At 41.0% G+C, this 22,874-nt stretch overlaps 1 protein-coding gene across 1 annotated transcript in view; it reads right to left on the bottom strand.

Annotated features, from left to right (window-relative positions):
- Positions 1-22,874, bottom strand: part of LOC121843828 (ryanodine receptor 2-like) — a gene marked incomplete at its 3' end in the record, with an annotated part of 73,619 nt that overhangs the window by 18,739 nt on the left and 32,006 nt on the right. The window contains exons 12-14 of the mRNA XM_042313683.1: positions 20,294-20,344; positions 17,538-17,637; positions 16,780-16,859 (exon numbers count right to left, since the gene is read on the bottom strand). Coding sequence (XP_042169617.1) covers positions 16,780-16,859; positions 17,538-17,637; positions 20,294-20,344 — 231 coding nt within the window. The remainder of the gene's footprint in view (positions 1-16,779; positions 16,860-17,537; positions 17,638-20,293; positions 20,345-22,874) is intronic.

Here is a 22,874-nt window from a genome sequence, read left to right as displayed (position 1 = left end):
AAACACTACAGAGACATGAGAGAGTAAACACGACAGAGACATGAGAGAGTAAACACGACAGAGACACAGAGACATGAGAGAGTAAACACTACAGAGACACAGAGACATGAGAGAGTAAACACGACAGAGACATGAGAGAGTAAACTACGACAGAGACATGAGAGAGTAAACACTACAGAGACACAGAGACATGAGAGAGTAAACACTACAGAGACATGAGTGAGTAAACACTACAGAGACATGAGAGAGTAAACACTACAGAGACACAGAGACATGAGAGAGTAAACACTACAGAGACATGAGAGAGTAAACACTACAGAGACATGAGAGAGTAAACACTACAGAGACATGAGAGAGTAAACACTACAGAGACATGAGAGAGTAAACACTACAGAGACATGAGAGAGTAAACACTACAGAGACATGAGAGACACAGAGACATGAGAGAGTAAACACTACAGAGACACAGAGACATGAGAGAGTAAACACTACAGAGACACAGAGACATGAGAGAGTAAACACTACAGAGACATGAGAGAGTAAACACTACAGAGACATGAGAGAGTAAACACGACAGAGACATGAGAGAGTAAACACACGACAGAGACACAGAGACATGAGAGAGTAAACACTACAGAGACATGAGAGAGTAAACACTACAGAGACACAGAGACATGAGTGAGTAAACACTACAGAGACATGAGAGAGTAAACACTACAGAGACATGAGAGAGTAAACACTACAGAGACATGAGAGAGTAAACACTACAGAGACATGAGAGAGTAAACACTACAGAGACATGAGAGAGTAAACACTACAGAGACATGAGAGAGTAAACACTACAGAGACATGAGAGAGTAAACACTACAGAGACATGAGAGAGTAAACACTACAGAGACATGAGAGAGTAAACACTACAGAGACATGAGAGAGTAAACACGACAGAGACATGAGAGAGTAAACACTACAGAGACATGAGAGAGTAAACACGACAGAGACATGAGAGAGTAAACACGACAGAGACATGAGAGAGTAAACACTACAGAGACATGAGAGAGTAAACACTACAGAGACATGAGAGAGTAAAAACTACAGAGACATGAGAGAGTAAAAACTACAGAGACACAGAGACATGAGAGAGTAAACACTAGAGACATGAGAGAGTAAACACTACAGAGACATGAGAGAGTAAACACTACAGAGACATGAGAGAGTAAACACTAGAGACATGAGAGAGTAAACACTACAGAGACATGAGAGAGTAAACACCACAGAGACATGAGAGAGTAAACACTAGAGACATGAGAGAGTAAACACTACAGAGACATGAGAGAGTAAACACCACAGAGACATGAGAGAGTAAACACTAGAGACATGAGAGAGTAAACACTACAGAGACATGAGAGAGTAAACACTACAGAGACATGAGAGAGTAAACACTACAGAGACATGAGAGAGTAAACACTACAGAGACATGAGAGAGTAAACACTACAGAGACATGAGAGAGTAAACACTACAGAGACACAGAGACATGAGAGAGTAAACACTACAGAGACATGAGAGAGTAAACACTACAGAGACATGAGAGAGTAAACACTACAGAGACATGAGAGAGTAAACACTACAGAGACATGAGAGAACACACTACAGAGACATGAGAGAGTAAACACTACAGAGACATGAGAGAGTAAACACTAGAGACATGAGAGAGTAAACACTACAGAGACATGAAGACACAGAGACATGAGAGAGTAAACACTACAGAGACACAGAGACATGAGAGAGTAAACACTACAGAGACACAGAGACATGAGAGAGTAAACACTACAGAGACACAGAGACATGAGAGAGTAAACACTACAGAGACATGAGAGTAAACACTACAGAGACACAGAGACATGAGAGAGTAAACACTACAGAGACATGAGAGAGTAAACACTACAGAGACATGAGAGAGTAAACACTACAGAGACATGAGAGAGTAAACACTACAGAGACATGAGAGAGTAAACACTACAGAGACATGAGAGAGTAAACACTACAGAGACATGAGAGTAAACACTACAGAGACACAGACATGAGAGAGTAAACACTACAGAGACATGAGACATGAGAGAGTAAACACTACAGAGACACAGAGACATGAGAGAGTAAACACTACAGAGACATGAGAGAGTAAACACTACAGAGACATGAGAGAGTAAACACTACAGAGACACAGAGACATGAGAGAGTAAACACTACAGAGACATGAGAGAGTAAACACTACAGAGACATGAGAGAGTAAACACTACAGAGACATGAGAGAGTAAACACTACAGAGACATGAGAGAGTAAACACTACAGAGACATGAGAGAGTAAACACTACAGAGACATGAGAGAGTAAACACTAGAGACATGAGAGAGTAAACACTACAGAGACATGAGACACAGAGACATGAGAGAGTAAACACTACAGAGACACAGAGACATGAGAGAGTAAACACTACAGAGACACAGAGACATGAGAGAGTAAACACGACAGAGACACAGAGACATGAGAGAGTAAACACTACAGAGACATGAGAGAGTAAACACTACAGAGACACAGAGACATGAGAGAGTAAACACTACAGAGACATGAGAGAGTAAACACCACAGAGACATGAGAGAGTAAACACTACAGAGACATGAGAGAGTAAACACTACAGAGACATGAGAGAGTAAACACTACAGAGACATGAGAGAGTAAACACTACAGAGACATGAGAGAGTAAACACTACAGAGACATGAGAGAGTAAACACGACAGAGACACAGAGACATGAGAGAGTAAACACTACAGAGACACAGAGACATGAGAGAGTAAACACTACAGAGACACAGAGACATGAGAGAGTAAACACTACAGAGACACAGAGACATGAGAGAGTAAACACTACAGAGACACAGAGACATGAGAGAGTAAACACTACAGAGACATGAGTGAGTAAACACTACAGAGACATGAGAGAGTAAACACTACAGAGACACAGAGACATGAGAGAGTAAACACTACAGAGACATGAGAGAGTAAACACTACAGAGACATGAGAGAGTAAACACTACAGAGACATGAGAGAGTAAACACTACAGAGACATGAGAGAGTAAACACTACAGAGACATGAGAGAGTAAACACTACAGAGACATGAGAGACACAGAGACATGAGAGAGTAAACACTACAGAGACACAGAGACATGAGAGAGTAAACACTACAGAGACACAGAGACATGAGAGAGTAAACACGACAGAGACACAGAGACATGAGAGAGTAAACACTACAGAGACATGAGAGAGTAAACACGACAGAGACATGAGAGAGTAAACACGACAGAGACACAGAGACATGAGAGAGTAAACACTACAGAGACATGAGAGAGTAAACACTACAGAGACACAGAGACATGAGTGAGTAAACACGACAGAGACATGAGAGAGTAAACACTACAGAGACATGAGAGAGTAAACACTACAGAGACATGAGAGAGTAAACACTACAGAGACATGAGAGAGTAAACACTACAGAGACATGAGAGAGTAAACACTACAGAGACATGAGAGAGTAAACACTACAGAGACATGAGAGAGTAAACACTACAGAGACATGAGAGAGTAAACACTACAGAGACATGAGAGAGTAAACACGACAGAGACATGAGAGAGTAAACACGACAGAGACATGAGAGAGTAAACACTACAGACATGAGAGAGTAAACACAGACAGAGACATGAGAGAGTAAACACGACAGAGACATGAGAGAGTAAACACTACAGAGACATGAGAGAGTAAACACTACAGAGACATGAGAGAGTAAAAACTACAGAGACATGAGAGAGTAAAAACTACAGAGACACAGAGACATGACACTAGAGACATGAGAGAGTAAACACTACAGAGACATGAGAGAGTAAACACTACAGAGACATGAGAGAGTAAACACTAGAGACATGAGAGAGTAAACACTACAGAGACATGAGAGTAAACACCACAGAGACATGAGAGAGTAAACACTAGAGACATGAGAGAGTAAACACTACAGAGACATGAGAGTAAACACCACAGAGACATGAGACACTGATGAGAGTAAACACTACAGAGACATGAGAGAGTAAACACTACAGAGACATGAGAGAGTAAACACTACAGAGACATGAGAGAGTAAACACTACAGAGACATGAGAGAGTAAACACGACAGAGACACAGAGACATGAGAGAGTAAACACTACAGAGACACAGAGACATGGGAGAGTAAACACTACAGAGACATGAGAGAGTAAAAACTACAGAGACATGAGAGAGTAAACACTACAGAGACATGAGAGAGTAAAAACTACAGAGACACAGAGACGTAAGAGAGTAAACACTAGAGACATGAGAGAGTAAACACTACAGAGACATGAGAGAGTAAACACTGCAGAGACATGAGAGAGTAAACACTACAGAGACATGAGAGAGTAAACACTAGAGACATGAGAGAGTAAACACTAGAGACATGAGAGAGTAAACACTACAGAGACATGAGAGAGTAAACACTACAGAGACACAGAGACATGAGAGAGTAAACACTAGAGACATGAGAGAGTAAACACTACAGAGACATGAGAGAGTAAACACTACAGAGACATGAGAGAGTAAACACTACAGAGACATGAGAGAGTAAACACTACAGAGACATGAGAGAGTAAACACACAGAGACATGAGAGAGTAAACACTACAGAGACATGAGAGAGTAAACACTACAGAGACATGAGAGAGTAAACACTACAGAGACATGAGAGAGTAAACACGACAGAGACATGAGAGAGTAAACACGACAGAGACATGAGAGAGTAAACACTACAGAGACATGAGAGAGTAAACACTACAGAGACATGAGAGAGTAAACACAGACAGAGACATGAGAGAGTAAACACTACAGAGACATGAGAGAGTAAACACTACAGAGACATGAGAGAGTAAAAACTACAGAGACATGAGAGAGTAAAACTACAGAGACACAGAGACATGAGAGAGTAAACACTAGAGACATGAGAGAGTAAACACTACAGAGACATGAGAGAGTAAACACTACAGAGACATGAGAGAGTAAACACTAGAGACATGAGAGAGTAAACACTACAGAGACATGAGAGAGTAAACACCACAGAGACATGAGAGAGTAAACACTAGAGACATGAGAGAGTAAACACTACAGAGACATGAGAGAGTAAACACCACAGAGACATGAGAGAGTAAACACTAGAGACATGAGAGAGTAAACACTACAGAGACATGAGAGAGTAAACACTACAGAGACATGAGAGAGTAAACACTACAGAGACATGAGAGAGTAAACACTACAGAGACATGAGAGAGTAAACACGACAGAGACACAGAGACATGAGAGAGTAAACACTACAGAGACATAGAGACATGGGAGAGTAAACACTACAGAGACATGAGAGAGTAAAAACTACAGAGACATGAGAGAGTAAACACTACAGAGACATGAGAGAGTAAAAACTACAGAGACACAGAGACATGAGAGAGTAAACACTACAGAGACATGAGAGAGTAAACACTGCAGAGACATGAGAGAGTAAACACTACAGAGACATGAGAGAGTAAACACTAGAGACATGAGAGAGTAAACACTAGAGACATGAGAGAGTAAACACTACAGAGACATGAGAGAGTAAACACTACAGAGACACAGAGACATGAGAGAGTAAACACTAGAGACATGAGACACTACAGAGACATGAGAGAGTAAACACTACAGAGACATGAGAGAGTAAACACGACAGAGACATGAGAGAGTAAACACTACAGAGACACAGAGACATGAGAGAGTAAACACTACAGAGACATGAGAGAGTAAACACTACAGAGACACAGAGACATGAGAGAGTAAACACTACAGAGACATGAGAGAGTAAACACTACAGAGACATGAGAGAGTAAACACTACAGAGACATGAGAGAGTAAACACTACAGAGACATGAGAGAGTAAACACTACAGAGACATGAGAGAGTAAACACTACAGAGACATGAGAGAGTAAACACTACAGAGACATGAAAGAGTAAACACTACAGAGACATGAAAGAGTAAACACTACAGAGACATGAGAGAGTAAACACTAGAGACATGAGAGAGTAAACACTAGAGACATGAGAGAGTAAACACTACAGAGACACAGAGACATGAGAGAGTAAACACTACAGAGACACAGAGACATGAGAGAGTAAACACTACAGAGACATGAGAGAGTAAAAACTACAGAGACACAGAGACATGAGAGAGTAAACACGACAGAGACATGAGAGAGTAAACACTACAGAGACATGAGAGAGTAAACACTACAGAGACATGAGAGAGTAAACACTAGAGACATGAGAGAGTAAACACTACAGAGACATGAGAGAGTAAACACCACAGAGACATGAGAGAGTAAACACTAGAGACATGAGAGAGTAAACACTACAGAGACATGAGAGAGTAAACACCACAGAGACATGAGAGAGTAAACACTAGAGACATGAGAGAGTAAACACTACAGAGACATGAGAGAGTAAACACTACAGAGACATGAGAGAGTAAACACTACAGAGACATGAGAGAGTAAACACGACAGAGACACAGAGACATGAGAGAGTAAACACTACAGAGACACAGAGACATGGGAGAGTAAACACTACAGAGACATGAGAGAGTAAAAACTACAGAGACATGAGAGAGTAAACACTACAGAGACATGAGAGAGTAAAAACTACAGAGACACAGAGACGTAAGAGAGTAAACACTAGAGACATGAGAGAGTAAACACTACAGAGACATGAGAGAGTAAACACTGCAGAGACATGAGAGAGTAAACACTACAGAGACATGAGAGAGTAAACACTAGAGACATGAGAGAGTAAACACTAGAGACATGAGAGAGTAAACACTACAGAGACATGAGAGAGTAAACACTACAGAGACACAGAGACATGAGAGAGTAAACACTAGAGACATGAGAGAGTAAACACTACAGAGACATGAGAGAGTAAACACTACAGAGACATGAGAGAGTAAACACGACAGAGACATGAGAGAGTAAACACTACAGAGACACAGAGACATGAGAGAGTAAACACTACAGAGACATGAGAGAGTAACCACTACAGAGACACAGAGACATGAGAGAGTAAACACTACAGAGACATGAGAGAGTAAACACTACAGAGACATGAGAGAGTAAACACTACAGAGACACAGAGACATGAGAGAGTAAACACTACAGAGACATGAGAGAGTAAACACTACAGAGACATGAGAGAGTAAACACTACAGAGACATGAGAGAGTAAACACTACAGAGACATGAGAGAGTAAACACGACAGAGACATGAGAGAGTAAACACTAGAGACATGAGAGAGTAAACACTAGAGACATGAGAGAGTAAACACTAGAGACATGAGAGAGTAAACACTACAGAGACACAGAGACATGAGAGAGTAAACACTACAGAGACACAGAGACATGAGAGAGTAAACACTACAGAGACATGAGAGAGTAAAAACTACAGAGACACAGAGACATGAGAGAGTAAACACGACAGAGACATGAGAGAGTAAACTACGACAGAGACATGAGAGAGTAAACACTACAGAGACACAGAGACATGAGAGAGTAAACACTACAGAGACATGAGAGAGTAAACACTACAGAGACATGAGAGAGTAAACACTACAGAGACATGAGAGAGTAAACACGACAGAGACATGAGAGAGTAAACACGACAGAGACATGAGAGAGTAAACACTACAGAGACATGAGAGAGTAAACACGACAGAGACATGAGAGAGTAAACACGACAGAGACATGAGAGAGTAAACACTACAGAGACATGAGAGAGTAAACACTACAGAGACATGAGAGAGTAAAAACTACAGAGACATGAGAGAGTAAAAACTACAGAGACACAGAGACATGAGAGAGTAAACACTAGAGACATGAGAGAGTAAACACTACAGAGACATGAGAGAGTAAACACTACAGAGACATGAGAGAGTAAACACTAGAGACATGAGAGAGTAAACACTACAGAGACATGAGAGAGTAAACACCACAGAGACATGAGAGAGTAAACACTAGAGACATGAGAGAGTAAACACTACAGAGACATGAGAGAGTAAACACTACAGAGACATGAGAGAGTAAACACTAGAGACATGAGAGAGTAAACACTACAGAGACATGAGAGAGTAAACACTACAGAGACATGAGAGAGTAAACACTACAGAGACATGAGAGAGTAAACACTACAGAGACATGAGAGAGTAAACACACACAGAGACATGAGAGAGTAAACACTACAGAGACACAGAGACATGAGAGAGTAAACACACTACAGAGACATGAGAGAGTAAACACTACAGAGACACAGAGACATGAGAGAGTAAACACTACAGAGACATGAGAGAGTAAACACTACAGAGACATGAGAGAGTAAACACTACAGAGACATGAGAGAGTAAACACTACAGAGACATGAGAGAGTAAACACTACAGAGACATGAGAGAGTAAACACTACAGAGACATGAGAGAGTAAACACTACAGAGACATGAGAGAGTAAACACTACAGAGACATGAGAGAGTAAACACTACAGAGACATGAGAGAGTAAACACTACAGAGACACTAAACACGACAGAGACATGAGAGAGTAAACACTACAGAGACATGAGAGAGTAAACACTACAGAGACACAGAGACATGAGAGAGTAAACACTACAGAGACATGAGAGAGTAAACACTACGACAGAGACATGAAACACTACAGAGACACAGAGACATGAGAGAGTAAACACTACAGAGACATGACACTACAGAGACATGAGAGAGTAAACACTACAGAGACATGAGAGAGTAAACACGACAGAGACATGACACGAGAGAGACATGAGAGAGTAAACACTACAGAGACATGAGAGAGTAAACACTACAGAGACATGAGAGAGTAAACACTACAGAGACATGAGAGAGTAAACACTACAGAGACATGAGAGAGTAAACACTACAGAGACATGAGAGAGTAAAAACTACAGAGACATGAGAGAGTAAAAACTACAGAGACACAGAGACATGAGAGAGTAAACACTAGAGACATGAGAGAGTAAACACTACAGAGACATGAGAGAGTAAACACTACAGAGACATGAGAGAGTAAACACTAGAGACATGAGAGAGTAAACACTACAGAGACATGAGAGAGTAAACACCACAGAGACATGAGAGAGTAAACACTAGAGACATGAGAGAGTAAACACTACAGAGACATGAGAGAGTAAACACTACAGAGACATGAGAGAGTAAACACTACAGAGACATGAGAGAGTAAACACTACAGAGACATGAGAGAGTAAACACTACAGAGACATGAGAGAGTAAACACTGAGACATGAGAGAGTAAACACTACAGAGACATGAGACATGAGAGAGTAAACACTACAGAGACACAGAGACATGAGAGTAAACACTACAGAGACATGAGAGAGTAAAAACTACAGAGACATGAGAGAGTAAACACTACAGAGACATGAGACATGAGAGAAAAACTACAGAGACACAGAGACATGAGAGAGTAAACACTACAGAGACATGAGAGAGTAAACACTGCAGAGACATGAGAGAGTAAACACTACAGAGACATGAGAGAGTAAACACTAGAGACATGAGAGAGTAAACACTAGAGACATGAGAGAGTAAACACTACAGAGACATGAGAGAGTAAACACTACAGAGACACAGACATGAGAGAGTAAACACTAGAGACATGAGAGAGTAAACACTACAGAGACATGAGAGAGTAAACACTACAGAGACATGAGAGAGTAAACACGACAGAGACATGAGAGAGTAAACACTACAGAGACACAGAGACATGAGAGAGTAAACACTACAGAGACATGAGAGAGTAACCACTACAGAGACACAGAGACATGAGAGAGTAAACACTACAGAGACATGAGAGAGTAAACACTACAGAGACATGAGAGAGTAAACACTACAGAGACACAGAGACATGAGAGAGTAAACACTACAGAGACATGAGAGAGTAAACACTACAGAGACATGAGAGAGTAAACACTACAGAGACATGAGAGAGTAAACACTACAGAGACATGAGAGAGTAAACACTACAGAGACATGAGAGAGTAAACACTAGAGACATGAGACACTAGAGACATGAGAGAGTAAACACTAGAGACATGAGAGAGTAAACACTACAGAGACACAGAGACATGAGAGAGTAAACACTACAGAGACACAGAGACATGAGAGAGTAAACACTACAGAGACATGAGAGAGTAAAAACTACAGAGACACAGAGACATGAGAGAGTAAACACTACAGAGACATGAGAGAGTAAACACTACAGAGACATGAGAGAGTAAACACTACAGAGACATGAGAGAGTAAACACTAGAGACATGAGAGAGTAAACACTACAGAGACATGAGAGAGTAAACACTACAGAGACATGAGAGAGTAAACACTAGAGACATGAGAGAGTAAACACTACAGAGACATGAGAGAGTAAACACTACAGAGACATGAGAGAGTAAACACTAGAGACATGAGAGAGTAAACACTACAGAGACATGAGAGAGTAAACACTACAGAGACATGAGAGAGTAAACACTACAGAGACATGAGAGAGTAAACACGACAGAGACACAGAGACATGAGAGAGTAAACACTACAGAGACACAGAGACATGGGAGAGTAAACACTACAGAGACATGAGAGAGTAAAAACTACAGAGACATGAGAGAGTAAACACTACAGAGACATGAGAGAGTAAAAACTACAGAGACACAGAGACATGAGAGAGTAAACACTACAGAGACATGAGAGAGTAAACACTACAGAGACATGAGAGAGTAAACACTACAGAGACATGAGAGAGTAAACACTACAGAGACATGAGAGAGTAAACACTAGAGACATGAGAGAGTAAACACTAGAGACATGAGAGAGTAAACACTACAGAGACATGAGAGAGTAAACACTACAGAGACACAGAGACATGAGAGAGTAAACACTAGAGACATGAGAGAGTAAACACTACAGAGACATGAGAGAGTAAACACTACAGAGACATGAGAGAGTAAACACTACAGAGACATGAGAGAGTAAACACTACAGAGACACAGAGACATGAGAGAGTAAACACTACAGAGACATGAGAGAGTAAACACTACAGAGACATGAGAGAGTAAACACTACAGAGACATGAGAGAGTAAACACTACAGAGACATGAGAGAGTAAACACTACAGAGACACAGAGACATGAGAGAGTAAACACTACAGAGACATGAGAGAGTAAACACTACAGAGACATGAGAGAGTAAACACTACAGAGACATGAGAGAGTAAACACTACAGAGACATGAGAGAGTAAACACTACAGAGACATGAGAGAGTAAACACTAGAGACATGAGAGAGTAAACACTAGAGACATGAGAGAGTAAACACTAGAGACATGAGAGAGTAAACACTACAGAGACACAGAGACATGAGAGAGTAAACACTACAGACACAGAGACATGAGAGAGTAAACACTACAGAGACATGAGAGAGTAAAAACTACAGAGACACAGAGACATGAGAGAGTAAACACTACAGAGACATGAGAGAGTAAACACTACAGAGACATGAGAGAGTAAACACTACAGAGACATGAGAGAGTAAACACTACAGAGACATGAGAGAGTAAACACTACAGAGACATGAGAGAGTAAACACTACAGAGACATGAGAGAGTAAACACTGACATGAGAGAGTAAACACTACAGAGACATGAGAGAGTAAACACTACAGAGACATGAGAGAGTAAACACTACAGAGACATGAGAGAGTAAACACTACAGAGACATGAGAGAGTAAACACTACAGAGACATGAGAGAGTAAACACTACAGAGACATGAGAGAGTAAAAACTACAGAGACATGAGAGAGTAAACACTACAGAGACACAGAGACATGAGAGAGTAAACACTAGAGACATGAGAGAGTAAACACTATGAGACATGAGAGAGTAAACACTACAGAGACATGAGAGAGTAAACACTAGAGACATGAGAGAGTAAACACTACAGAGACATGAGAGAGTAAACACCACAGAGACATGAGAGAGTAAACACTAGAGACATGAGAGAGTAAACACTACAGAGACATGAGAGAGTAAACACCACAGAGACATGAGAGAGTAAACACTAGAGACATGAGAGAGTAAACACTACAGAGACATGAGAGAGTAAACACTACAGAGACATGAGAGAGTAAACACTACAGAGACATGAGAGAGTAAACACTACAGAGACATGACAGAGACACAGAGACATGAGAGAGTAAACACTACAGAGACACAGAGACATGAGAGAGTAAACACTACAGAGACATGAGAGAGTAAAAACTACAGAGACATGAGAGAGTAAACACTACAGAGACATGAGAGAGTAAAACTACAGAGACACAGAGACATGAGAGAGTAAACACTAGAGACATGAGAGAGTAAACACTACAGAGACATGAGAGAGTAAACACTGCAGAGACATGAGAGAGTAAACACTACAGAGACATGAGAGAGTAAACACTAGAGACATGAGAGAGTAAACACTAGAGACATGAGAGAGTAAACACTACAGAGACATGAGAGAGTAAACACTACAGAGACATGACATGAGAGAGTAAACACTAGAGACATGAGAGAGTAAACACTACAGAGACATGAGAGAGTAAACACTACAGAGACATGAGAGAGTAAACACTACAGAGACATGAGAGAGTAAACACTACAGAGACACAGAGACATGAGAGAGTAAACACTACAGAGACATGAGAGAGTAAACACTACAGAGACATGAGAGAGTAAACACTACAGAGACATGAGAGAGTAAACACTACAGAGACATGAGAGAGTAAACACTACAGAGACACAGAGACATGAGAGAGTAAACACTACAGAGACATGAGAGAGTAAACACTACAGAGACATGAGAGAGTAAACACTACAGAGACATGAGAGAGTAAACACTACAGAGACATGAGAGAGTAAACACTACAGAGACATGAGACAAACACTGAGACATGAGAGAGTAAACACTAGAGACATGAGAGAGTAAACACTACAGAGACATGAGAGAGTAAACACTAGACAGAGACATGAGAGAGTAAACACTACAGAGACATGAGAGACACTACAGAGACATGAGAGAGTAAACACTACAGAGACATGAGAGAGTAAACACTACAGAGACATGAGAGAGTAAACACTACAGAGACACAGAGACATGAGAGAGTAAACACTACAGAGACATGAGAGAGTAAACACTACAGAGACACAGAGACATGAGAGAGTAAACACTACAGAGACATGAGAGAGTAAACACTACAGAGACATGAGAGAATAAACACTACAGAGACATGAGAGAGTAAACACTACAGAGACACAGAGACATGAGAGAGTAAACACTACAGAGACATGAGAGAGTAAACACTACAGAGACATGAGAGAGTAAACACGACAGAGACATGAGAGAGTAAACACTACAGAGACATGAGAGAGTAAACACTACAGAGACATGAGAGAGTAAACACTAGAGACATGAGAGAGTAAACACTACAGAGACATGAGAGAGTAAACACTACAGAGACACAGAGACATGAGAGAGTAAACACTAGAGACATGAGAGAGTAAACACTACAGAGACATGAGAGAGTAAACACTACAGAGACATGAGAGAGTAAACACCACAGAGACATGAGAGAGTAAACACTAGAGACATGAGAGAGTAAACACTACAGAGACATGAGAGAGTAAACACTACAGAGACATGAGAGAGTAAACACTACAGAGACATGAGAGAGTAAACACTAGAGACATGAGAGAGTAAACACTACAGAGACATGAGAGAGTAAACACTACAGAGACATGAGAGAGTAAACACTACAGAGACATGAGAGAGTAAACACTACAGAGACACAGAGACATGAGAGAGTAAACACTACAGAGACATGAGAGAGTAAACACTACAGAGACATGAGAGAGTAAACACTACAGAGACATGAGAGAGTAAACACTACAGAGACATGAGAGAGTAAACACTACAGAGACATGAGAGAGTAAACACTACAGAGACATGAGACATGAGAGAGTAAACACTACAGAGACATGAGAGAGTAAACACTACAGAGACATGAGAGAGTAAACACTACAGAGACATGAGAGAGTAAACACTACAGAGACATGAGAGAGTAAACACTACAGAGACACAGAGACATGAGAGAGTAAACACTACAGAGACATGAGAGAGTAAACACTACAGAGACATGAGAGAGTAAACACTACAGAGACATGAGAGAGTAAACACTACAGAGACATGAGAGAGTAAACACTACAGAGACATGAGAGAGTAAACACTACAAGACATGAGAGAGTAAACACTACAGAGACATGAGAGAGTAAACACTACAGAGACATGAGAGAGTAAACACTACAGAGACATGAGAGAGTAAACACGACAGAGACATGAGAGAGTAAACACTACAGAGACGCAGAGACATGAGAGAGTAAACACTACAGAGACATGAGAGAGTAAACACTACAGAGACATGAGAGAGTAAACACTACAGAGACATGAGAGAGTAAACACTACAGAGACATGAGAGACTAAACACTACAGAGACATGAGAGAGTAAACACTACAGAGACATGAGAGAGTAAACACTACAGAGACATGAGAGAGTAAACACTACAGAGACATGAGAGAGTAAACACTACAGAGACATGAGAGAGTAAACACTACAGAGACATGAGAGAGTAAACACTACAGAGACATGAGAGAGTAAACACTACAGAGACATGAGAGAGTAAACACTACAGAGACATGAGAGAGTAAACACTACAGAGACATGAGAGTAAACACTACAGAGACACAGAGACATGAGAGAGTAAACACTACAGAGACATGAGAGAGTAAACACTACAGAGACATGAGAGAGTAAACACTACAGAGACACAGAGACATGAGAGAGTAAACACTACAGAGACATGAGAGAGTAAACACTACAGAGACATGAGAGAGTAAACACTACAGAGACATGAGAGAGTAAACACTACAGAGACATGAGAGAGTAAACACGACAGAGACATGAGAGAGTAAACACTACAGAGACATGAGAGAGTAAACACTACAGAGACATGAGAGAGTAAACACGACAGAGACATGAGAGAGTAAACACTACAGAGACATGAGAGAGTAAACACTACAGAGACATGAGAGAGTAAACACTACAGAGACACAGAGACATGAGAGAGTAAACACTACAGAGACACAGACATGAGAGAGTAAACACTACAGAGACACAGAGACATGAGAGAGTAAACACTACAGAGACATGAGAGAGTAAACACTACAGAGACATGAGAGAGTAAACACTACAGAGACATGAGAGAGTAAACACTACAGAGACATGAGAGAGTAAACACTACAGAGACATGAGAGAGTAAACACTACAGAGACATGAGAGAGTAAACACTAGAGACATGAGAGAGTAAACACTAGAGACATGAGAGAGTAAACACTACAGAGACACAGAGACATGAGAGAGTAAACACTACAGAGACATGAGAGAGTAAACACTACAGAGACACAGAGACATGAGAGAGTAAACACTACAGAGACACAGAGACATGAGAGAGTAAACACTACAGAGACATGAGAGAGTAAACACTACAGAGACATGAGAGAGTAAACACTACAGAGACATGAGAGAGTAAACACTACAGAGACATGAGAGAGTAAACACTACAGAGACATGAGAGAGTAAACACTACAGAGACATGAGAGAGTAAACACTACAGAGACATGAGAGAGTAAACACTACAGAGACATGAGAGAGTAAACACTACAGAGACATGAGAGAGTAAACACTACAGAGACACAGAGACATGAGAGAGTAAACACTACAGAGACATGAGAGAGTAAACACTACAGAGACATGAGAGAGTAAACACTACAGAGACATGAGAGAGTAAACACTACAGAGACATGAGAGAGTAAACACTACAGAGACACAGAGACATGAGAGAGTAAACACGACAGAGACATGAGAGAGTAAACACTACAGAGACATGAGAGAGTAAACACTACAGAGACACGGTCGACTAGAAACACAAACAATCTATAAAGAAATATAAATAAAGTGACTAGAAATATATTGGTTGATGCATTTTCACATTAGCTGTCAGATACCATGGTAGATTGATATAGTTTAATGGTAGATACCAGGCCGATAAGTGACTGATGGTAGATTGATGCAGTTTAATGGTAGATACCAGGCCGATAAGTGACTGATGGTAGATTGATGCAGTTTAATGGTAGATACCAGGCCGATAAGTGACTGATGGTAGATTGATGCAGTTTAATGGTAGATACCAGGCCGATAAGAGACTGATAGATTGATGCAGTTTAATGGTAGATACCAGGCCGATAAGTGACTGATGGTAGATTGATGCAGTTTAATGGTAGATACCAGGTCGATAAGTGACTGATGGTAGATTGATGCAGTTTAATGGTAGATACCAGGTCGATAAGTGACTGATGGTAGATTCCAGGTCGATAAGTGACTGATGGTAGATTGATGCAGTTTAATGGTAGATACCAGGCCGATAAGTGACTGATGGTAGATTGATGCAGTTTAATGGTAGATAGACCTACCTGCTGAACAGTCGAGTTGCCTCCATTGAGGACAGCTATCCCCAGCTTCAGAGTAGAGGCCACCATGGGACCCATCTCACCTGGTGGGGAACACAACACCTTTATACTGGGTCTAGTACGTCACAACGTAGCTACCTACCTACTGTGGACAGAGCTCTGCTTTATTGTGAGAGTTATGGGTCACTGAGATGTCCAATGTATTCATCACACATGGCTACTCTTTCCATGACATAGACTGACCAGGTGAATCCAGGTGAAAGCTATGCTCCCACTTCAATCAGTGTAGATGAAGGGGAGGAGACAGGTGGTTAAAGAAGGACTTTTAAGCCTTGATACAATTGAGACTTTGATACTGTGTATGTGTCTCATTCAGAGGGTGAATGGGCAAGACAAAAGATTTAAGTAGCCTTTGAACAGGGTGTGGTAGTAGGTGCCAGGGGCACTGGTTTGTGTCAAGAACTGCAACGCTGCTGGGTTTTTCACGCTCAACAGTTTCCTGTGTGTATCAAGAATGGTCCACCACCCAAAGGACATCCAGCCAATTTGACATAACATAAGCATTGGAGTCAACATGGGCCAGCATCCCTGTGGAACGCTTTCAACACCTTGTAGAGTCCATGACCCGACAAATTGAGTCTGTTCTGAGGGCAGAAGGGGGTTGCAGCGACTCAATATTAGGAAGGGGGTGCAGCGTGTGTTCCTAATGTTTTGTCCACTCAGTGTACATCCTGTTCGTCCATCCTACTCAGAGAGCTTACCTTTGCTGGCGCTGATAGTCTGCAGCACCATCTCTGCAGCACCTCGGTCGTGTAACCTGGCCTGCTGATATAGCAGCTTCTGTTTCTCCATCTCTTTTTCCTGCAGGAGGGAGGGAGGAAGAGGAGGAGGAGAGACCTGAGAGACTGCACCTTCCTGTCCAATCAGACCACCCATCGGGCTACAAGACACTCAACACCACCCTGGAGGTGAAGACCTACTCCTGCACCAGGCCCAAGATCACCTTCCGTAGGTGTTTTCTATCAACGTCTAATTGAATTCAGGATGATGTCACTGGTGTTAATAATGCCTGTTGAAGACAAATGTATTACAATATTGCAACTCATAACCACAGGGCCTACAGAGGGCTTGGAGACTACAGAGGGCTTGGAGCTGGATGGGAGCAGGCAGTCTGTCTGTGTGTTAGTACAGTGAGGTGGACTGTAAGCTCAGTGCTGAGGGACATGAGACAGATAGACAACGAGGGGGACAGTGTCATGTCTCCAGCAACACCCACTGAAACAGTGACAACCAAACAGCAGCAACAACTCTGCCCGACTGAGGGAACAGCATGGCAGGGAGCGCTATAGGGGTCCAGGCGTGGTTGCTTCCCCACTTTCCATCTGAGCCACAGCAGAAGAACACAAGGGGATGGAAGAGCTCGGGAAAAGCAAGATGGCCGCTCTCCTAATTTAGGCTTTTTTTTTTTTTTTTTACAGTGTTGAAGAAAAAAAAACAAATCAGGAAGCGGAGAGGGGCGGAGCTGAACGATATGAATGAGGAACCTTCAAGAGGAACATGAAATACAGAAATACTGGAAAGGAAACAAGATGCAAAATCAACAAGAGAGAGTTGTTTTTTGAGAACTTTGTTACCAGAGATTCTTCCTCCTTCTTGGCAATTTTGTTGCTTAAACCTTTGCTTATATCACGCTGGGGAAACAGAATGGTATCATTTCACAGTGCACGGATCCCACCCAGCCATACTCAGAAAATAGAAAAACCTTCTAGAAAATGAAGGTGGAAAGATTGGTGTAATAAGGACAGGATGTGGTCCTGAGGAGCAGCCTACTGAAAAGCCATGCTGATTAACATCCTCAGTGTTTTACGGGTGTCGCTGCATGATCACACAAACCACATGAGGAGAAAACAAAGATACAGATGTACACAATGTTCCATTATAACAGGGGCTCCAGAGTGGAGCAGAGGTCTAAGGCACTGCGTCTCGGTGCTACAGGCGTCATTACAGACGTCGTTCGATTCCAGGCTGTATCACAACCGGCCGTGATTGGGAGTTCCAAAGGGTGGAGCACAATTGGCTCCAGCGTCGTCCAGGGTTAGGGTTTGGACAGGGTAGGCCGTCATTGGCCCCAGCGTCGTCCGGGGTTAGGGTTTGGACAGGGTAGGCCGTCATTGGCCCCAGCGTTGTCCGGGGTTAGGGTTTGGACAAGGTAGGCCGTCATTGGCCCCAGCGTCGTCCGGGGTTAGGGTTTGGCCAGGGTAGGCCGTCATTGTAAATAAAACATTTGTTCTTAACTGACTTGCCTCGTTAAATAAAAAAATTGTGGTCAATCTATGGTAAATTACACCAGGTATGAGACCGTATCATTATCATCTGATTGGTAATCCAACTTGAGATCCACAAGTCTGCCATTAATGTCAATGAACGATGTTTGAGAAATTTTGAATTGCACAAGATTGTGTCAACTCAGCAGAGAAGACTCTACGTGCCATCTCTCTTCAGGGGTCATTATCTCAACTCAGAGAAGACTCTACGTGCCATCTCTTCAGGGGTCATTATCTCAACAGAGTAGACTCTACGTGCCATCTCTTCAGGGGTCATTATCTCAACTCAGAGAAGACTCTACGTGCCATCTCTTCAGGGGTCATTATCTCAACAGAGTAGACTCTACGTGCCATCTCTTCAGGGGTCATTATCTCAACAGAGTAGACGCTACGTGCCATCTCTTCAGGGTCATTATCTCAACAGAGTAGACGCTACGTGCCATCTCTTCAGGGGTCATTATCTCAACAGAGTAGACTCTACGTGCCATCTCTTCAGGGGTCATTATCTCAACAGAGTAGACGCTACGTGCCATCTCTTCAGGGGTCATTATCTCAAATCAGAGAAGACTCTACGTGCCATCTCTTCAGGGGTCATTATCTCAAATCAGAGTAGACGCTACGTGCCATCTCTTCAGCGGTCATTATCTTAACAGAGTAGACTCTACGTGCCATCTCTTCAGGGGTCATTATCTCAACAGAGTAGACGCTACGTGCCATCTCTTCAGGGGTCATTATCTCAAATCAGAGAAGACTCTACGTGCCATCTCTTCAGGGGTCATTATCTCAACAGAGTAGACTCTACGTGCCATCTCTTCAGGGGTCATTATCTCAAATCAGAGAAGACTCTACGTGCCATCTCTTCAGGGGTCATTATCTGAAATCAGAGAAGACTCTACGTGCCATCTCTTCAGGGGTCATTATCTCAAATCAGAGTAGACGCTACGTGCCATCTCTTCAGGGGTCATTATTTCAACAGAGTAGACTCTACGTGCCATCTCTTCAGGGGTCATTATCTCAAATCAGAGAAGACTCTACGTGCCATCTCTTCAGGGGTCATTGAAAAGCTGCCTGCAAGCCATGGGAAACTAAATAACCCACATTTTAAAAGACGTCACCCTCTTTTTAAAATGCTTCTGGGGGAGGGATGGGCAAAAGTTAAATGGGTTGGACGGTGTTCAAGAGGAGATACCTACTTCAAAACTCTTCACCTCCTCTCCATCCTCATCCTCTTCATCATGACAGCTCTGGTGGAGAAATGGATGATACAGAAAGAGAAAGACATCACAACCAATCAATCAATCAACCAAGTGATCGGACCAATCAAATAATCAATCAATCAACCAAGTGATCGGGCCAATCAAATAATAAATCAATCAACCAAGTGATCGGACCAATCAAATAATAAATCAATCAACCAAGTGATCGGACCAATCAAATAATAAATCAATCAACCAAGTGATCGGACCAATCAAATAATAAATCAATCAACCAAGTGATCGGACCAATCAATTTCTGTACAGCAATATCAAATAATAAATCAATCAACCAAGTGATCGGACCAATCAAATAATAAATCAATCAACCAAGTGATTGGACCAATCAAATAATAAATCAATCAACCAAGTGATCGGGCCAATCAACCAATCAATCAATCAACCAAGTGATCGGGCCAATCAACCAATCAATTAATCAACCAAGTGATCGGACCAATCAAATAATCGATCAATCAACCAAGTGATCGGACCAATCAACCAATCAACCAAGTGATCGGACCAATCAAATAATCAATCAATCAACCAAGTGATCGGACCAATCAAATAATCAATCAATCAACCAAGTGATCCGGCCAATCAACCAATCAATCAATCAACCAAGTGATCGGACCAATCAAATAATAAATCAATCAACCAAGTGATCGGACCAATCAAATAATAAATCAATCAATCAACCAAGTGATCAGACCAATCAAATAATAAATCAATCAACCAAGTGATCGGACCAATCAAATAATAAATCAATCAACCAAGTGATCGGACCAATCAAATAATAAATCAATCAACCAAGTGATCGGACCAATCAAATAATAAATCAATCAACCACGTGATCGGACCAATCAAATAATAAATCAATCAACCAAGTGATCGGGCCAATCAAATAATCAATCAATCAACCAAGTGATCGGACCAATAAAATAATAAATCAATCAACCAAGTGATCGGACCAATCAAATAATAAATCAATCAACCAAGTGATCGGACCAATCAAATAATAAATCAATCAACCAAGTGATCGGACCAATCAAATAATAAATCAATCAACCAAGTGATCGGGCCAATCAAATAATAAATCAATCAACCAAGTGATCGGGCCAATCAAATAATAAATCAATCAACCAAGTGATCGGACCAATCAACCAATCAATCAATCAACCAAGTGATCGGACCAATCAAATAATAAATCAATCAACCAAGTGATCGGACCAATCAAATAATAAATCGATCAACCAAGTGATCGGACCAATCAAATAATCAATCAATCAACCAAGTGATCGGACCAATCAAATAATAAATCAATCAACCAAGTGATCGGACCAATCAAATAATAAATCAATCAACCAAGTGATCGGACCAATCAAATAATAAATCAATCAATCAACCAAGTGATCAGACCAATCAAATAATAAATCAATCAACCAAGTGATCGGACCAATCAAATAATAAATCAATCAACCAAGTGATCGGACCAATCAAATAATAAATCAATCAACCAAGTGATCGGACCAATCAAATAATAAATCAATCAACCAAGTGATCGGACCAATCAAATAATAAATCAATCAACCAAGTGATCGGACCAATCAAATAATAAATCAATCAACCAAGTGATCGGACCAATCAAATAATAAATCAATCAACCACGTGATCGGACCAATCAAATAATAAATCAATCAACCAAGTGATCGGGCCAATCAAATAATCAATCAATCAACCAAGTGATCGGACCAATAAAATAATCAATCAATCAACCAAGTGATCGGACCAATCAAATAATAAATCAATCAACCAAGTGATCGGACCAATCAAATAATAAATCAATCAACCAAGTGATCGGACCAATCAAATAATAAATCAATCAACCAAGTGATCGGGCCAATCAAATAATAAATCAATCAACCAAGTGATCGGACCAATCAAATAATAAATCAATCAACCAAGTGATCGGACCAATCAACCAATCAATCAATCAACCAAGTGATCGGACCAATCAAATAATAAATCAATCAACCAAGTGATCGGACCAATCAAATAATAAATCGATCAACCAAGTGATCGGACCAATCAAATAATCAATCAATCAACCAAGTGATCGGACCAATCAAATAATCAATCAATCAACCAAGTGATCGGACCAATCAAATAATAAATCAATCAATCAACCAAGTGATCGGACCAATCAAATAATAAATCAATCAATCAACCAAGTGATCGGACCAATCAACCAATAAATCAATCAACCAAGTGATCGGACCAATCAAATAATAAATCAATCAACCAAGTGATCGGACCAATCAAATAATAAATCAATCAACCAAGTGATCGGACCAATCAAATAATAAATCAATCAACCAAGTGATCGGACCAATCAAATAATAAATCAATCAACCAAGTGATCGGACCAATCAAATAATAAATCAATCAACCAAGTGATCGGGCCAATCAAATAATAAATCAATCAACCAAGTGATCGGACCAATCAAATAATAAATCAATCAAC

Source organism: Oncorhynchus tshawytscha, unplaced genomic scaffold (genome assembly GCF_018296145.1).
Source record: "Oncorhynchus tshawytscha isolate Ot180627B unplaced genomic scaffold, Otsh_v2.0 Un_contig_14216_pilon_pilon, whole genome shotgun sequence".
NCBI lineage: Eukaryota > Metazoa > Chordata > Actinopteri > Salmoniformes > Salmonidae > Oncorhynchus > Oncorhynchus tshawytscha.
This window is presented reverse-complemented; position numbering and strand designations above follow the sequence as displayed.